The sequence below is a fragment of the Zonotrichia albicollis genome, chromosome 5, assembly GCF_047830755.1.
Source record: "Zonotrichia albicollis isolate bZonAlb1 chromosome 5, bZonAlb1.hap1, whole genome shotgun sequence".
Classification (NCBI taxonomy): Eukaryota; Metazoa; Chordata; class Aves; order Passeriformes; family Passerellidae; genus Zonotrichia; species Zonotrichia albicollis.
This window is the reverse complement of record NC_133823.1, coordinates 2010058-2028845: the sequence shown is the minus strand read 5'-3', so window position 1 is coordinate 2028845 and position 18788 is coordinate 2010058. Positions and strand designations below refer to the sequence as shown.

At 45.5% G+C, this 18788-nt stretch overlaps 2 protein-coding genes across 5 annotated transcripts in view; one reads left to right on the top strand and one right to left on the bottom strand.

Annotated features, from left to right (window-relative positions):
• The window catches only part of REEP1 (receptor accessory protein 1), a 67355-nt gene extending 54799 nt beyond the window's left edge, over positions 1–12556 (top strand). For 2 of the 4 annotated variants that reach the window (XM_074540514.1, XM_074540515.1), the window contains 2 exons: positions 8397–8536; positions 10884–12556. In XM_074540514.1, coding sequence (XP_074396615.1) covers positions 8397–8536; positions 10884–10955 — 212 coding nt within the window. In that variant the 3' untranslated portion in view covers positions 10956–12556. Of the gene's footprint in view, positions 1–3045; positions 4015–4327; positions 4483–8396; positions 8537–10883 lie in introns of those variants that run through there. The other 2 variants (XR_012580332.1, XM_074540516.1) reach the window with 2 other exon arrangements.
• Positions 12557–14957: 2401 nt separating this feature from the next.
• MRPL35 (mitochondrial ribosomal protein L35) lies at positions 14958–18459 on the bottom strand. The gene is made up of 4 exons (XM_074540517.1): positions 18310–18459; positions 18048–18204; positions 16511–16655; positions 14958–16275 (listed from the first exon to the last, which is right to left on the bottom strand). Exons 1-4 carry the CDS (start codon positions 18344–18346, stop codon positions 16087–16089), a joined length of 528 nt encoding a protein of 175 aa, XP_074396618.1. The 5' UTR covers positions 18347–18459; the 3' UTR covers positions 14958–16086.
• Positions 18460–18788: the final 329 nt, after the last annotated feature.

Below are 18788 nucleotides of genomic sequence, written 5' to 3'. Positions count from 1 at the left end.
TGTGAGTGGGTTTGGGAGCTCTGTGTGTGTGCTCATGGCAAGAGTCTCAGTGCTTCTCACCGTACTGACCTGTGCTACCCACGGATGGGGATTGTTCCCTCTGGAGAAAAACTTCATTCCTTTCTCTTCTAGAGGATGGGCCACGTCCTTGCTGGGCAGTGTCACTCCTCTGCCCCCAGTGCTGGTGTAAATCCACTGGGAATGCAGCAAGAGCAAAACCTCCCCAGCCCTGTTTTGCTGTGTTCCCCAAGGATTGGCGCAGGTTTCTCCATTGCTGGAGAGGACATTTGTGTTTGGGGTGAGCAGGGTATGCAGCAAATCCCAGCAGCAGACCCTGGTAAGACAAAATAGGCTTGAACTGGCTGTCCCTGATTCAGTCTCTGGCAGAAGCACTTTTGAAAAATGTCCCCAGTGTCCCCAGCATTTATTGTGTTTACAAACGTGGAGAGCAGTGAATGGTTTAGCTGCTGGTGGTATTTTCAGTGCTGTGCCACTTAGCTGGGTTGCTAAGAGCCCAGACATGTCACTTCTGCATTTTTTCCCCAGTGGCAGATGAAAGGAGTGGGAGAACTCCAATTTGGGCATGCCAGAGGATGGGACTGCCAAGCAACTTGTCTGGGGAGAAAAAAGAAATGCAGACTGGCAGTGTCTCATGTTGCTGGAAGCAAAAAAACCCTTTGTAGCTCCTTTTCTTCTCATCTCATGTGCTTTTTGTGTATTTTGCCCACTAATCAACCTGGAGACAGCAGCAGAAGGACTAAAGGATCACAGTGCTGCAGCCTGTGCCTTGCCAAGCCCTGTGCAGTGCTGGGGCTTGGAGCTGATGGTTCCAGCCTGGCACAGCCTCCTTGCACCCTGCCTGGGTGGCAAACCCACCCTCATATTTGATTTGTCACCCCTCCTTTTCTGGGTGTGTGCCATTTTGCAGGACAAGGAAAGATGTTTAAGGTGGTATCTGTTGAAACAACACTTGTATTCACAGGGCATTTTATTAGAACTCTTCTAATTTTAGCCTAGACCTATTTTATGGATTTGACTTCAAAGTGTTATTTATAAAAAGAGTCACTGAATCCTTATGGGTTTAAAAGTCATGAGGTAATCTTAGGAAAGTCTTTTAATGATGCTAAAGCAGCGTCCAGTCCAATGTGTTTATGAATTGGACCCAAAGTAATTTGGGACTTGTTGAAATTGCATCCCCTGTCTTTCACACTGGCTTGTTTTACTATTCCTGCCCCCTCTCCAGCATAATCCAGTCCCTCAGACCATGTCAATAGGGATGTGCCACGGCTCTGTGTCATAGAGGGTTCATTCTGTCTCCACAGGCTGCCCTTTCTCTGTCTCCAAGGCAATGGATGCATTAATGCACTCTCAGACAGTGGCCTGCCATTAAAATGCTCCTTTGTGAGTGCATCTTTGGTAGCTTTGGAGAGCTGACTACGTCATGTGAACATTTTTCAGTGCCACAAAAGGCTGGGGGAGGAAAGAATCTAATTTTGTTTAGCTAGGGCTGAGTTGCCTTGAGCTATTGGCACTCATCCTCTCTTGGTGCAAACTTTAGTGCAGCCAATTTCAGAGTCCCATCATTAACAGCTCTCATTTCCAAAGAGTTTCTCATCTAAATGGGCAGAAAGTCAAGTCTTTCCTCAAGCAGGGATATTAAAAGCTGCTTTAGAGCCTTGGTGCAGTCTTTTTTGGCAGGAACAGTTGCATTAATGCTCTTGCAGGTAAAACTCTATTATTGTAAATAGGTAAAACTCTATTATTTCACTCTTCTGGTGAAACTTGTAGGTAAAACTCTATTATTTCACTCTGTAACTCACAGAAACCTCCTCAGCTCTTAGGAGAGCACAGGCTGGTGGAGCAAAAGTTCAGGCATTCTGCTCCCTAGATGATACCCAGGAGGATGACTCCTTGCAGGTGCCATGGAATGTGCATTTCTGCAGAGCCTGCACACAGCCTGAGCCCCCTGGGCTGGAGCTGTCCTGTCAGTGATGCTGGGCTGGCTGCTGGTGGCTTCCTCTGCTCTGCAGCAGCACTGTCCCTCTCAGCAGTGGTGCTGCCTGGCTGCTGTCACAGACAGACATATATTTAATGAAAAATCCTTTCCTTAGGATTTTTCCTCCTGAGAAGTTGAGATGCCTCAGGAACAAAATGTAAACAATGGTTATCTGCTGCTGTGAATGCAACAAGTGGATCTTTGATTGGTCTCATGTGGTTGTTTCTAATTAATGGCCAATCACAGCCCAGCTGTCTCAGACTCTCTGGTCAGTCACAAAATTTTATTATCATTCTTTTCTATTCCTTGCAAGCCTTCTGGTGAAATCCTTTCTTCTATTCTTTTAGTATAGTTTTAATATATCATTTTCTTTTAATATAATGTTTCTTTTAATATAATTAATCATAAAATAACAAATCAGCCTTCTGGAACATGGAGTCAAGATTCTCATCTCTCCCCTCGTCCTGGGCCCCCTGTGAGCAGCACCCCAGGGCGCTGATGGTGTCTGCAGGTCTGTCCCTGGCAGCACGGATGGGATTCTCTGTGCTGAAGCTGTTGGCTCCACAGCAGAGCCCATTTGGATCACTCCCAGTGGCCTCACAGGCAGCACATGGCAAAGCATTGATGCAATTCAGGACCTTCACCCTCCCCTGCTCTGGGCAGCCTCACTGAAACACAAACCTGTTTGACAGATGTACTCCAGCTCCTCTCTTTGACAGCTCCTGTGCCAGCTCCTCTTGCTTTTGTTCCTGGCCAGGCCTTTGCTGGTGGAACCCCCTCCAGGTTTTAACCCAGGTTTCTGATTTCTCTCCTTTGTGTTCTGTGGAAAGTCAGGCTGCAGCATTCAGAGGCAATGGTACAATTATGTAAGAGCTCCTTTTCCCTTTCAGAGAGAACAGAGTGAAAATCTCCAGGGATATCTGTTTGTCTTTTGGCAGTGCCTGGCAAATGCTTAAAGGCTGCTCAGTATTAAACAATCTTGCTTGGGACCAGCATTTAAGAAGTAACAAAATATGTTTGGTGTTGTTCTCTCAACTAATGTCTCTTAGGTGCTGTTGCAAAGACCTGGGGCATGGTTGAGAGGGAGAAACCATTTTAATTCTTGCAGAGAATAAATATATCTCTCATGAATTGAAGAACCAGCTGTACATCAGGAGAATTGTTGGGACTGCAAGTATTTGAGGGGGCATTTAATACTAAAAGGGTGATCAGGAGCCTTAGGCAGTGTGAGAAATGTGCAGGGACATTTGTGATGAATGGCTCTGTTTTGGGTGTGCTGCTCAGGGTGACAGATCACACCCAGCCAGCAGTGCAGCTCCCCAGGACCTCAATGGACACCCATTTAATTGTGCTTTAAATAAATCACCTCACTGCTCTATTGGCTGATCCAACCCCTCCTTTGTGGTGTGCTCAGGAGTGCACATGGGTTATTACAGTGGAAAGTGCTTTAAAAACACTAATTGAATTTATGTCAAGGGGCTGATTGTACATCTCTGAACTAATTCAATTAAATGGTGTAGGTGGTTTTATTTTGGTTCTTAGCCAGTTTTGCTTCCAGCTCTAATTCTGAGGAATTTTTTTAACCTTACTGAACTTAAAGAACAAACAGCAATTTTCTGTTGCTCTAGGCATTTTGTTCCTTAAAATTTCCCTTTACTAAATACTGAAGCAAATTTTTACAGGGCTGGTTTGCATCACTTTGCGCTGGTATTTCTGAATAGCAATTTGTGATTTTCTTTTTGAGATTTAAAAATAGTTTCAGATGTATTTTGGTTACTTCAGGGAAGAAAAAAGCTCACAGAAATTCAGTAGTTTTGCAGTACATTTGCATTGTACCAGCAGAAAGTGAAAAAATTAATTATTGTTTAATAAACTTCAGCTGAATGACAGAGCTGATAAAAGCAAAGATGAATATTTCTGTGTTCTGAAACAATGTTCCTTCCCCCTCTGCACCCAAATGTTTTCTCCTAACAGTTTATTCTTTCTTTTTCTCTATGTAAATATTATGGGACTCTGATGTAAGTGTTACAGATTGCATGAATTTTCCTCTGAGGTGTTTGGAATAGACTAGCACTTAACAACTCACTCATTTGTGGGATGTGTTTTCATTAACGGATGACTTTGTTGATGTAATTAGGTTTGTTTGCTTTGGTTGCATTTGACTGCAGCTTTGGAAAGGATCTCTGCCTCTGTTTGGTGGCTCCTGGGCAGTGTGTGCTGGTGTAGTTTGGCTGCTCCTAACTCCTTGGTTTGGCAATGAAAACTGCTGGGGGAGGACAGGACTTGGGTCAATGTCTTTTGGAAATGATGGTGAATTTATCTTTGTTGCAGGGGAAAGAAGCTGATGGCCATCGTAGAATAAATATCTGTTCTCCCGTTCTTGTTCAGTGCTGTGCAAACCTCTCTGTATGAATGATGCCCTGGAAAGGCTTAACTTTGGAGTGACTCTGCCTTCCATTACATTAATACAATACATCACTCTTGGTTTGTGTAGTCTGTGACTGTGGTTTCCCCATTGCCCCTGAGGAATTCAAGTGATGGGAGAGAGAATTATTGTGCCTGGCAAAGTAAGGGGAGTCCAATGTCAAAGTTGCCTGATTCCCACTGTAATTGTACTTAAGTGTCCAGATTTTTCAGAGGCTCTAGATCAAAGTCATTTGTTCACTTGGGCCAGGTCCTGACTTCTGTTGTCAAGAAAATCCAAAGGAATTGGGTACAGATTTACATGGCAGCATGGGCCAGAGTCTGAACCAGAGTGATTGCTGAACCAGCACACTGCTGAATCCCAGATATTGCTGTAGGAAGAGTTCTGCAAGTGAAATTTCTCAGCCTTGTTGGATCATAGAGATCAAAGATTGCCATGATCTGGCCCTACATTTCCTGCTCCATGCTGGCTTGTTCCCTGAGGTGCATTAACAGCTCAGATCCCAACTCTGCAGAGCACTCCAGTGTCTGCTTTAACTTGAAATGTGCCCATTTTCAGGGCTTCCCTCCCAATGTGTTGGTTGTATCAGTTCGCTTGGGAGGAATTATGATGAATGATAGGAACTGGAATTAAGGGAATTTACTGGAATAATCTGTTTCCTTAGACTGTTTAGAGTCAGATTCCATCTTGCTTTAGTGGAGAGAGGAGTGTAATCTGGTCTGTGCACAAAAGGTGTTTGCAAGAGGCAGCAGCAGCTTTAGCCTGGAGCTCCAGCCCATTTCCCACTTCTGCAGCAATTCAGCCCCTCCACACAAAGCTGTGGAGCCTTAAATGTAACAGGTGGAGACCCCTAAAACACATCCCACGCTGGGATGGGCAGTGAGAGTGTCCCAAACAGAGCCATGCAAGGTCTTGTGTCTGATCCATGTTTTTACACAGCCACCTCCTGGCTGTGGCAGCCCCTGGGGTTGTTGGTGTTCCCTGGAGCAGCACACTCTGCTGACTCGGCTGCTTTGGGGACATCTGATAGTGAGCCCACAGCCCCAGATCATAAAAATGCCTCTTAGAAACACACAGGAGGTCACCCAAGGCCAACTGCTGTCCTCAAAATGCACGCCCCAGCCCTGGCAATGTTTAACTCCTCAATCTTTACCTTCTCTGGTAACAACCCTTGGTGTCCCAGAGCCCTTTCATTCACTTTAAACCTCCATCTCCTTTCTCAGCAGTTCCTCACAGGTGTGTTTGTTCTTCTGATTAACCCCTGCCTTACATTTTTACTCACTCTCTTGGTGTCAGAAAATCAGTTTTCTAGCATATCATCACCAAATTCACAAAAAGAACAATTTCAGAGCCAAAGGCTGGTACCCCCAAAGCCTGGCAGATCAATATGAGCTTGGCTTGCTCCAAATACAGATGTCCTTCCCAAGGTAGGGAGTCCTCGTTTCTTGTTCCAGGTCTGAAGGAAAGTGCTGTGTGTATTACAGATATTTCCTCATCCATGGCCCGAAAAGTAGTGGAAAAGCCTGGGAGAGCCCATCTTCCTTCTTCCAGTTCAGTGAGGCTGGAGCCAAGCTGGCTCCCATTTGGGTGGTTTTCAGTGTCCCACTCACAATGATGTGCAGCAGGGAAGAAAAAGGCACCAGCCCAACTTCCAGTGAGCTTCACAGACCTCTCAGCTGCAGGGATCAAAGCAGTGTGTGCCAGCTGGGAGGCTGAGCTCTCCTTGACCTTCATGGAAGCAGCTTCAGGACGTGATGTGATGCTTGGGCTGATGGGGAGAATGGAAAACCTGCAGGAGGCTGTGCCTGCTGTGGGGGTGACAGGGTGGCAGAGCTCACTGGGTATCTTTTTTACCCAGCATCTGATTTAAGAGAGAGCACAGTAATGAAGAAAGCAATGTGTGCTGCAAACCCTGGGATTCACAGGAGCATTGTCAGGCTGACTGCTCCTTCTGGCTCCTTTCCCATGGACTGGCTGGTGGTGGAATGCAGCATGGCACATTGTCATGGTCCTGGTCACTCAGCCAGTGTCTCCTCACTCTGGTCACTGACCACCCCAGCTCTGGGTGTCCAACACCCCTCCATCCTGTCCCATTCCAAGCCCTTTTTCCCTGGAGAAAGGCCCTGTCTGCTCTCAGTGCACATGGCTGGGGTGTGTTGTTCACTGTGCAAACCTCAGTGAGGCCATTAAAAGAAGTTCTGAGCCACTTCTACAAAACTTGACTAAATTTTGATTTGGCTTAGGCAGGCAGCAAAGAACAGCTTCCACATCCAAGAGGATCTAAGCTAGGCTGCTCCTGGGTAGATCACTTCCCAAGAGGAGGGATAAAATTACTATTTTATCCCATAACATTCCTGTACTAGAGAACATTTAATTCTCCCCACAGTGCAATATTCACACTACAGTCCTACACAGAACAAAAACATTTCAGCATTATCCTGGGCCTCTCTGCAATGTGCTTATCAACATCTTCAGTACAGTTGGGGAAAAAGCCAACTTCCAGCTCTTCCTGCAAAGCTGCAGTGGTGTTTTCCAGCCTGCCCGTGTGAATGGTGACAAAGGGGGAAAAGCACAGGGTCAGTGGGCAGAGGATGGAGTGCACAGGCTGCTGTCTCGAGCAGCAGCTGCATCCTGTGGGCTGAGAGGGATTACTGCTGACTTTAGTCTGGCACTGGGGAGAGCCCCAGTGACCTGCTCCTCACTTGTGGTGTTGCTGTAGCCAAATCATTTCCCCTCTGTCTGTTACCCAGCTGGAAGAGCTGTCGAAGAATTCAATTCTTTTGGGCTTTAAGAATCAAAAGGGATTAGTAAGTATTAGAAGTTGAAGAATCCTCTTTGGTTTCAGGCTTTGGGGTTCAGTCTTTGGTCCAGCAGACTCTTAGTGAGGCTGAGACAAGAAGCACAGAGCATTATTTCTGTGTATGTTCATGCAACAAAGTATAGACCCACTAATTCTGATTAGTGCCACCTAAACAGCAAATAGTTCCACTCCTACTGTGTTTTGGAATCAAAAAAGCCTTCTCAGTTAAACAGAGAAACCTCCAGCCCTGCTGGTAAGAAACCATGGAGAGCAGGAAACTTGGTCATGTTGAGTTTCCTCTTCTGTACCTCTTGCTTTGGGCTGTTCATTAAAAATACTGTTTCATTTACTGTGTGTATTTAGGCAGCAAATGGATGGTGTTGTGTAGCACAACCAGTCCCACAAAGATTGTGCCATAAGTTACAAGGGTAAGAACCACCAAGTGTTTGTGGTATGAAGTTATGAGGCCATAAACTGCCTCCAGGAGCATCAGCAGAGCCAGTGCTCCACCACCACATTTACTCCAGAGTGCCAGAAGAGACACTTTTCCCTGCACTGGTTTTCCAGCAGCACACCCACTCGATGAGGGGCCACTCAATGCCTGGTGAAGCTTTCTGAGAACTTCAGTGGATCTCAGACTGAGCCTTGACCTGACCTTGACCACTTGGCCACAAGGCTTGCCTTGACCACTCTCAGTTTCGAGTCTGTAAGTGCTGCTGTGTTTCCTATTTCTGCATCCCCAGCAGCTCTCTCTGTGCTTACCAGAGGGCTTCAACACCCATTTGGAGTCTTCTTGAGGAAGCAGTAGATGCAGGAGCTATGGATGGATCCAGCAATTCAAGAAATCAGTTATTTTATTTATCCCTGAGCAAACAAACAAACAAACAAATAAATCTCTTTCTAGTGTCAACCTCCCAGACATCAAAAGCTGTGAATTTAGTCTCAATTCTGTGTAAAATAATCAAAGTAGACTTTATAATGTCTTTGTAAACAAGAGCCTACTGATTTCTAACCCCACAGCTGCTATTATTAGAGTGTGATGTGTGACCCTTCTGTCTATTAATCCCTGGGTGATGCATGGTTTTGCAGTGAGTGACGTTTGTGTGAATCAAACCATCACTGATTTCCTCATCCCCTGTCTTCACATTTAGGCTGCCAATGGCTGTGTTAAATAGGTGAATTAAGTGTGGACATTAGGTATGAGAAGCCACCTGAGACAAACTGTGAAACAAAAGGCTCAGTGTTCTCAGATGATGAAGAGAACGATTGTGCATCCACGAACAAAAGGCCCAAAAAGAAGGATCCACCCCTTGAGGTACTTCCATACTGTCAAGACTCCTCCTTCTATGACTTCAACAGGAATCTTCAACTGAGCAAACACCTCTCTTTGGTCTAAACTCACTAAATACACTTTCAGTCGCTTCATGGAAACAAAAGAACTAAAGGAAATGCAGATCTCACTCTGATTTGCCAACATTTTAGCAACATTTCGTTATGGAGGAAATAAAACCTCTGTGGGAGATGCTGTAGGCAAAGACTCCTTGCAGATGTGGGCAGGGTGGATGGAGGCACAGCTGAGATCTCCAGCTGTGGGATGCTGAGTTTGTTCCCTCCCAGGTCCTTGCCCTGACCCAGTGTGAGGGAGCAGAGCTGTGGTTTGGCCAGCAGCTGCAATCCCTTCTGCTGGGCTGCCACCAAACTCCGGGCTGCTCTGTTCTGGCCATGGAAAGGTGCAGCCTCTCCAGCCACTCCCACAGCTGTGCAGTGGCCTCCCAAAGGAACAGAGCTGTTTAAGAGCCTTGGCTGTGCAGTTAGTGACAGCTTTGCTTTAAGAACCACATGGTTTCCCCAAGAGCAGCCTTCTCCCAGACTGCAGGAGGTGCTGCTCTGGTTGTCAGGCTGTCCCTGGGCTCCTGGACTACACAGAGCTCCTCTGAGCAGCTGTGGATCCAGGTATGGTGTGGGATCCTTGCTGCTGTAAGTGCACAGCAGCTTTGCTCCTCTCCTCTGCTCCAGATCCCATCCAGATCTGCTGTGCTCTTGGGGATTCACTGCAGGGACCTGGGGTAAGATTTCAGGCTTGGAAGATGGGATGAAGTGTTGGATTAATCCCATCTCTGTGGGAAACTACTTGGGTTTATGGTCAAGCTAGAAAAAATGGAGATTTAGGTGTTGTCTAAACAAAACCTCGCTGTGCTGCAGTCCCTTGTCTATGTGAATAGTTATACATTGCTGCATCATGGGAATGCAGAAATGTGGCATGGTCTTGGGTTTGAAAGTGCTGTAAAACAGAAAAGTCCTTGCTTTGGTCCTGTCAGGCCCTTACAGGTAAATATGGGTTAATGCTATTAAGAAAACAAGGTTAATGCTATTAAGAAAACAAAGCTTTGGATGTTTATGTAAATGGAGTAGAAGATCCTACCACACCTTGCAGTGTTACTTGATGCAGTGACAGGCCTCACACTGAGAATCCATGTCCTGTTACAACATCTGATAACCATTTCTTGTTGTGAAGCTCATGAGACACAATCCCACACCAGATTAGGGCTTTTTCTTTCATTTGTTTGCTGGCCTAATGTCTGTCAGAGTCAGGAGAACAGGGTTAACCACAGGAAACCAAATTCCTGGACTTAGTCTGCCTCCTCCTGGGCAGTCAGGGCTCCTTGTAAAAGCTCTGCACCGGCTGACTACAAGGCAGAATTCCAATAGCTGGTTTCTAAAATAATTTCAACAGATTTTGTCTGGCCTCTTTCCCAAGCAAGGGGATGATTTTAAGGAGTTCTGCCTCATGAGAATTGCAGTCCTGGTGTGTTCCATCGTGGGAAACCCTTCAGCTCTGTAATGCCATGAGCTGTACCCTCTGAGGAGCTGAGGATGGGTTGGACAGGGCAGGATGGGCTGGGACACACCAGAGCTGGCTCCCTGCCACCAGTTTGATCTCTAGATCCCTGAGCTGCTGTAAATGGCACCAGTTTGACCTGGCTCTTTCAACTGCTGAGTTATTAGCAATCCTTAGCCACACCTCTAACCAAGCACCAGAGGGGAATGTGTTGATTACACCTGGGTGTACAACAAGTTTCTTAAAGAGATTAGTCCTCACCTGGCCATTCATTACTCATCTTCAGGGCCAAACTGAAGGTTGCATTACTTCATGAGAGGAATGGGATCCTATTCACAGAGGTCTCACAAAGATGGGTGTGTTGATGTCGCAGACATTTCTTCATAGAAATCCTTTCTTTGGGGTTTGTCCATCTTCTGGAAAGAAAAGGGCCCCAGAAGAAGAATGTAAACAAATTGTTATCGGCTGCTGTGAAAATGTGGCAGGAGTTCCTGTGATTGGCTCTTCTTCCATGTGTACCATTAAGAGCCAATCACAGGAGCAGCTCAGGGGAGATTCCCTGAACACGGAACTTTGTTATTCATTCCTTCTATTCTATTCTTAGCTTAGCAGTCTCTGCAAGCTCTCTCTTTATTCTTTTTAGTATAGTTATAATGTATTATATATTATATATTATATATCAATAAATCAAGCCTTCTGATCAAAGAACAAGATTCTCGTCCTTCTCTCACCACAGTGACCGTCTAAAGTCACTGTAATATGTTGTAAGGAAAAAAAGGTGTTTCCTACTAAGCCTCTGAAGTTTTGCCTTGTTTCTCTGCAGGCACCGCCTAGGACTCTCAGACCTCGCTTCAGGAAGAAAAGTACCTCGTCCTCTGCCACTGAAACAATGTGAGTGCAATGAGCCAATAGCACCAAGATCCACAGAATGTCTCTCTTCTGCCTTAAAGAGCTACTCATTGATAACCTAGGAAGCAGCAGTGGGATGGATGTGCTTTGATGTGCAGCACTGCAGACATGGCCTTTCTCCTCTCTCTCCACGTCCCTCTGTGGCACCTGCTGCTCTTTGTCCCTGCTGTGGGTAGGACAGGCTGGCAGGCACCTGCACCTGAGGGGTCCTGGTTGGGTTTGCAGAGTGTGCACCCACCCACAGTGTACATTTCCCGTTTCATTTGTGTCTGCATAGCTCTTGCTCTGCGAATGCCCAGAGGAAACAACAATAATCAGTTTCTCATCATGCTACATTGACGGTGTATTTATTTATGGCTTTATCATGGATGAAGTGGATTTGCAGAACCCATGGATTTCTCTTTCCTCCCTTCCTCCTCAAGACTGTGAATGATGTAACAAATGTCAAAGTACTTTGACTGTACAAAATGTCCAAGATTTGTTAGAGAAAGCTGAGCTGCAACTGAGTTTTTCTGCAAGTAAATCACATGTTCTGAGAAAACCATTGTGCTAAACCCACAGAGACAAGACCACTTACAGAGGATGAGGAAGTGATGTGCAAGAGAAAAAAAATTGTTTCAATGATATAATGAAGGGGGAGTCCTAGTTTCAATCAACCTGAGCCAGGAGAGTATTTTGTGGAAAATGATGCGTAGAAGAACTAAATCCCACCACTTGTGGCCCATGTTCTACTGTGAGTTCTAAAGTGTGAGCAAGCCAGGCTTGAGCAAGCTGCAGCAGCAGAAATTAGAATGGCTTTAGTGATGCATTTCCAGGGGAAAACACATCTTTCTCCCCTGCTACAACAGTGCCAGTCGCAGCCCTCTGCTCTGCTGCTGTTCTGCTGGCATGAGCAGAGGAGGTGCTGGGTCTGAGCTGCTTTTTGAAGCCTGGAGTTTCTCCTCTAGCATGGAGTTTGGTTAGAACCACAAGAACCAGATGGAGTGGCTTATTTGTATCCATATATAAATGGGAAATATAAAAGAAGAGGAAGACATGGTAGGGTTTGTGTATTTGTGCTTCAAGTTGGTGTCTCTTGTAAGTGTTGAGCATGTGAGATTCACACATCAGTTAATTATGTGACCCTTTGTGTTTGCTCTTGGACCTGTCACATAGACTAGAAAAGGATTTAGCATTGTGTAGGATGTGCCATCACCAGGGGATCAGCACAGGGGCTCCTTGGTGTCACTGTTCTTCTGGCTCAGGTGCCAAAAGCCAGCTGGAGGGTGCCAGGCTCAGAGGTAACTCTGAAGTGGCCTTTGAAACCATTTCTCTGCCAGGTGTGCATCCATATCCCAGCTGCACATCTGGTGGATCCCTGAGGTCACCCCCACAGCTTCCTACACGTGTGGGGCAGAAAAATAAATTACACACACAGAGAAATGTTTATCTGACCTGGCTAGGAAATGGAAAATCAAGCAGGTGTTTCCTGTGTCTGCCACAGTATTTGGCCTCATTACCTGAGAATTTTATTTCCATGTGCTGATTCAGTCATATTTTGCAAATTTTGAAAAATTCTTCAGAAAGTAAATGAAAAAAAAACCCAAACAAACCTGTCTAAAGAGCAGTTACAGAAGAGTTGGTCCCTGGAAGATACTCAGCAAAAGCTTTGAGAAGCTAAGCTTATGTATTTTACTTCTAAGCAGCTTTAGAGTTTATTTGATTTCTTTTGGCTAACATTAAAAAGAAATAGGAAAACTGCCTGCACTGTTAGCAGAAAATAAAATCCTGTTGCAAGCAAGCCATGTTTCCCTGCTATGCAATGGGCTGCTGTAAGATAAAAAAGAAGCTGACAAGTTTGCACTCAATTATGCCAAATAACCCAAACAACATAGAGCTGCATAACATCTGACAAATTCTAATCTCAGCCACGCTGTATTAACATTGATTCTCACTAAAACTATTTAATGTGCGTCTAATCTGCTGTTTTACTGTAAACTTGACTGTTTAGCATTTCTTAAGTGCTGAGGTGAAATGTTGACAAGGGAGTTGCCTTATATCTCTCAAAACATTCACTGTATAAATGAGAAAAAATAAACCTTTTCATATCTCTGGAAAAGAAAAGCTGTATTATCAACGGAGCTGTATATTTGCATCTAGATAGACAGAAATGTGAATGCCTGACCTCGTGCACTCGTGCTCCTTGTGCTCCAGTGCTCTGTGCAGACGAGAGCGGCCGCTCGCTTTGATTCCTCACCTTCCTCTGATTCCTCACCTTCCTCGCACAGGTTGTTTACAGGGGCTGCCCCAGGCTGCCAGCTCGGTGTCACAGCTGCTGCTGTGTTCATTCTGGATAAACACCACCCCTGGATAAACACCACCCGTGAGTCGTTTGTTCCAGCTTTTCTCTGGAGCCTCTGCCAAGGAGCAAGCCTGGTTCAGTGATTCTCGCCTTCGTGCGCTGCTGCTGACCCCTCCTGGCAAACCAGGGTGTGCAGGATGGATGGATGGATGATGGATGGATGATGGATGATGGATGGATGGATGGATGGATGGATGATGGATGGATGGATGATGGATGGATGAATGGATGGATGATGGATGGATGGATGATGGATGGATGGATGGATGGATGGATGGATGGATGGATGGATGGATGGATGATGGATGGATGATGGATGGATGGATGGATGGATGGATGGATGGATGGATGGATGATGGATGGATGATGGATGGATGGATGGATGGATGGATGGATGGATGATGGATGGATGATGGATGGATGGATGGATGGATGGATGGATGGATGGATGGATGATGGATGGATGGATGGATGATGGATGGATGGATGGATGGATGGATGATGGATGGATGGATGATGGATGGATGATGGATGGATGGATGATGGATGGATGGATGATGGATGGATGGATGGATGCTTTCCAGGCATGTATTGGAAAGCAGCAGTTCTCAGCTCCCTTCCCGCTCCAGCTCTGGGTGTGCAGGCTGGCTGAGCACTTCTAGATCTCCCCTCCTAAAATCAAGCAATCTTTCAGCTGATGGTTTAAAACAGCAGATCTGGCCCAGTTTAAAAAGCCCAGCTTTGGGGCCTTTCAGGCAGCTGGCCCCTACCATCAGTCCTGTAGGGCAGGCAGCACCTCCTGATGTCTCAGGGAGGGCTGAGAGAGTGGAACTCTGAAGAGAACAGACCAGCAGACCCGGCCTAGCAAACAGCCTTTACCCAGCTCAAGGCTCCATTGAAACATGCATTATTTTAATCACACAAAATTGAGGCTGAGGGGAGAAAAACTGCAGCTGGAGGTGGTCTGTCGTAAGCAGGCCTGTGAATGACCTCCCCAGTTTACCATAAACTCAAACAGTTATGAAGAAATAAGCCTGGAGCAGCCCAGTCCTCCCCTCTGTGCCTCCCCTCCTGCTGTAGGGGTCAGCATCAGCACAGCTCCAGCAGTCACCAACTGTGAATCAGGATCCCACCAAAAACAAGACAGACTTCCCGTGTGTCCCTGTCACCCTGGAATGAATCAACCTAAAAACCTCGTGGAAGTGCAAACCTGGCACAGAAGGAAAGAGAATCAGGCAATTTATTCCTGCTAGGAGGGAGAAAGCTGCTTGGAGACACCGCTCCTCCTGTAAACAACCTGCTGCCTCTGGCTGCCGGCGAGTCCTCGTGTCGTGATCACCCCTTGTGCTCCTCACCCACAGTCTCCCTTTTGCTGTTAGTTTCAGGTTCCTGTTTTGCATCCAGCACATTTGAACTAGCAGAGAACACGTCGGGATTTGCGTTTAGACAAACTATTTAAGGCTCATAATTGTGCACTTGGTGTGATTTCTTTCCTGTGATGGGTAGAAAAGGTCTGTGATACAATGGTACACTCGATGCCTCACAAGGACGGCCATTACAACTGTATTCCAAAGGTTTGATGTTTTGCTGGTTTTGTTATACTGCTTGATATACATCTTGAATAAAGTCTTAATCTTTTCTTTATTAAAAAAAAAAAAAAGAACAAAAAACAAAACCAAACATCTTTAGTCTGTTCAATGTATCTGGCAGGCCAGAAGAATCACTTTGATTGCTGTATTATTTTTATCTGAATTCTGGCTGACTGTATATAGATGTATTCACTAAGTGCTGCATGTCCTTCAGAACTTTCTGTATCATGAACTGGAAAAAGAACAAAATACAGCTACTGAACACTCTGAGTAACTAGTGAATTCATTGCAATGCTACACAGGCAGCTCTGGGGCTGATCACCAGGGACTCTGCTCAAAAGTGGGATCAAGGAATGCTTTACTGCTTTCATACACTCTGGAGTATCAGCTTTGTAGAGAAAACATCTGATCCAAGCCTTAGCAAAAACAGGGTCTAGTTGGTCTGCTCACTCCAAACATATCTCATTATTAACCTTTGGGGTTGTTCCATTTATGTGTGAGCAGGAATGTGCAGTATGAGGTCTATTTACACTTAAAGGAAAAAACAAGAAATTACTCTGACTTGTCTGCTTGAGGTCGTTGTGCAGGACACAAAAGAATAGATTCTACTACTCAAAAACCAACAGAGGACACAAAATGTGAGTCCTGTAATGAAAGCTGGTGGCCAATACATTTTAAAATCAGTTATAAAACCAGCAGGTAGCTATGAAACGCTGGTTTGGGTTTTTTTTCCTCCTGCACTTTCTAGCATGGACACAAGGCAATAGTGTGTTATTGTGACAGGAAACAATGCTAAGATGGACCCTGCTCTCCTTTCCCAGAAGACTCCATTCAATGAGCCACCACTTAGTATGGATACCGAAAAATAGATTCTGGGGTTATTGAAACATATTTATTTAAAAAATTAAGATGAAGTATGTTGAATTATTCACTTTTTGTGCTGTTTAGTGTATTCCTCCATGACAGACAATCACAGGAAACCACCAGACATGAGAATGTGCAGGTGACCAGCCTGACCTCTTCTAAAACAAACAGCAGATGAAGATAAATTTGAATATTCCTTTATTGTGGGCACTGATTCCCATAAATCTGCTCAGATTTTTATTTTAAAAAGTACAGGCATTACAGATGCATGTTCCAAAACCCAGAGCATGCCACACAACCAGAGATGTGCAAACCCCAGATTTCTACACACGAAGGTTTGTGCGGTCGTGGTACTTCTGGTAGGGATCATCAACGTACCAGGTCCTCCTTTTCCAGAAGGAGGTGGTCATTTTATCCAGGAGCTTACACTGTGTCCTGGTGCACAGCACCAACTCCCTCAAACGCTTCTTCCTGGCAGCTGACTTCTTCCACAGCTTCTTCTTATAACCAGACTGTCAGGAGAAAACACACACCAAAAAGACCATTTCTTAATAGGGCACTGCAAGTGCACAAACACAGCCACGCTGCTCAGCAAACCTGGATAAATCCCTCACTTTGGGAAAATGGGAGTTTCTCTACAGAGCTTTTTTTAACTGCCACACCAGCCACTGCCCTCCAAGAGAAGGAAAACAATGACATTTTACCCTGACTGTAAAGAACAAGCTCTCATTATCCCAAAACTCTCACCTTTCTCCTCACCCAGAGGCCGTTGTGCAGCCGGAGGAACCTTTTGACCACAGATTTCACACTTTTCCTCTTTCCTTTCCGCAGGCTGCAGTAGGTGAGGGTCCTTGCTGGCTGCTGGAGTAAACTTGGAAGTAGAGGTGTGACACTAAAAAAAACCAAACCAACCCCAAAATGAAGAGGGAAACAGAACAGGAATGAAATACCATCTTCTAAAAGAAATTATTGCCTTTATTACACATAGAGAGATCAGAAGAGCTGTGGCTTGTTTGAAGGAACAAGGACTCCTTAAATATCACAGCACAGCACCTAATGGGTGTAGAATACCAATGGCAGGGCTGGACTCTTGTCAAAATTCAGCTCAAACTTATTATTTCACACAGAGCACCTTTTTTAATCTACTAAAAGCAGTCAAACACTCAGAAGCCAATATTCAGCTGTTACTTAGATTCAGAAATTACTTTTAGAATATTAATCACAAAATAGTTTGAGTTGGAAGGGACCTCTTTAAATCACCTAGTCCAACACTCACCAGCAGCAAGAGAAACAGTAGTGATTACAAGAGTGATTGTAAAATATGGCTGCAAAGAATACCCTAATTTACCTCCTGCTTCAAGACTGAAGTGGGAGCCTTTGGGGCTATCACAGACCCATTGTTGAGTGAAAAGGTGCCCAAGAATGTCAGACTGAGGTTTATTTATAATACATGTGTCTGTCTGTCTGTCTATCTATCTGGGGAATGGGGCCAGTCTCTTCTCCCAAGAAACAACAGGACAAGAGAAAGTTTTGCCAGGGGAGGTTTAGGTTCACTCTAGAGAAAACTTTCTTTACAGAAGGAGTTGTCAAGCACTGAACAGGCTGCCCAGGGCAATGGACAAGTCACCATCCCTGGAGGGATGTAAAATCTGTGCAGATGTGGCACTTGAGGACATGATTTAGTGCTGGTCTTGGCAGTGCTGGGGTAAGGGTTGGACTTGATGATCTCAGAGGCCCTTTCCAACCTATGATTCTACAATATTCATATATATATATATATATATATATATATGGAGGAATTTCAATATATATACTACACATATTGCATATATTATACAGTACTATATATTATATTATTAAATATAACATAGATTATATTAACAATATTAATACACACGATAAATTATATATATTATAGGATACATAAATTCACTGTATATTGCATATTATGTAATGCATATGTTGTGGGATAAAATATATATTCCTAAATGTATTTATATATAAGTATATTTTAATATAAAATATAGTTATATATATACATATATAGTTGTATATATATACATATATTTGTAATGTATAATAATTAAATTATTTATATTTTCATGAAACAATATAATACATCTAAAACAAGTAAGTAAAAACATGTAAGGTATGCAAATAAAAAAATATATTAGGTACATATATATAAGATATAGAAGATATTTAAGATATATAAGATATATAGAGAGAAACTGAAGGCCCTTTTAAGGGTTTTTCGCACGAGGGAGAAGCCGCGCGGCCGCACCTGCTGAGCACCGAGGGGGTCCCTGCCCAGGGCCGGTTCTCGCCGAGCAGCCGCGGGGTCCAGAGCGGGGCCGGGGCCGGGGCCGGTCCGTGCCCGACGCACCGGGCGGAGGGGGCGCTGAGCGGGAGCGCACGGGGAGCCCAGCGGCGCAGGATCCCTGCGGGGACACGGGAGAGCCTCAGCACAAATATCCCCGCCAGACACCCCCAGTCAGCCCCAACACCGACCCCGACACCGACCCCGACACCGCCCCGGTACCGACCCGCCAGGGCCCCGCGGGCCGCCGCTGCCGCCGCCATGGCCACGCTGCGCCGGGCGGGGCAGCGCCGGGTCCCGCCCACGGAGGCGGCGGCCGCACCGGAGCCGGGATCCCGCACCAGAGCTGGGATGTCTCCCGGGACTCGGGATCGGGCACCGGGGCCGGGATGTCTCACGGGACTCGGGATCCCGCACTAGCACCGGGATCTCTCACCGAAACCGGGATCTCTCACCGGAGCCGGTGTCCCTCACACCCCCAGAGTCCTCGCCCGCCCCGCTCCTTCCCCCCTCACACCCGTCACTTTCAGTGACCGGCACACACCTTCCCTCCGCCCCAGGGGCTTTGAAGCCTGTTACTAAAGTCTCCTACAAAACGCACCAAGTGGATTTAACTCATTGTTTGTGCACATTACTGGTGTATTCTGATTTTTTTTCTCTTGGGAAATCTGGCCGGACTGGTTGAAGGATGAGATAAAAATGGCT

Excerpts from the sequence above, each read along its gene's own strand:
- MRPL35 (XM_074540517.1), bottom strand. The coding sequence starts at position 18,346 with ATGGCGGCGGCAGCGGCGGCCCGCGGGGCCCTGGCGG. Across the intron at positions 18,205-18,309 it reads GGCCCGCGGGGCCCTGGCGG|GGATCCTGCGCCGCTGGGCT; the intron begins GTCGGTACCGGG and ends GTGTCCCCGCAG. Across the intron at positions 16,656-18,047 it reads ACCCCCTCGGTGCTCAGCAG|TGTCACACCTCTACTTCCAA; the intron begins GTGCGGCCGCGC and ends GGTTTTTTTTAG.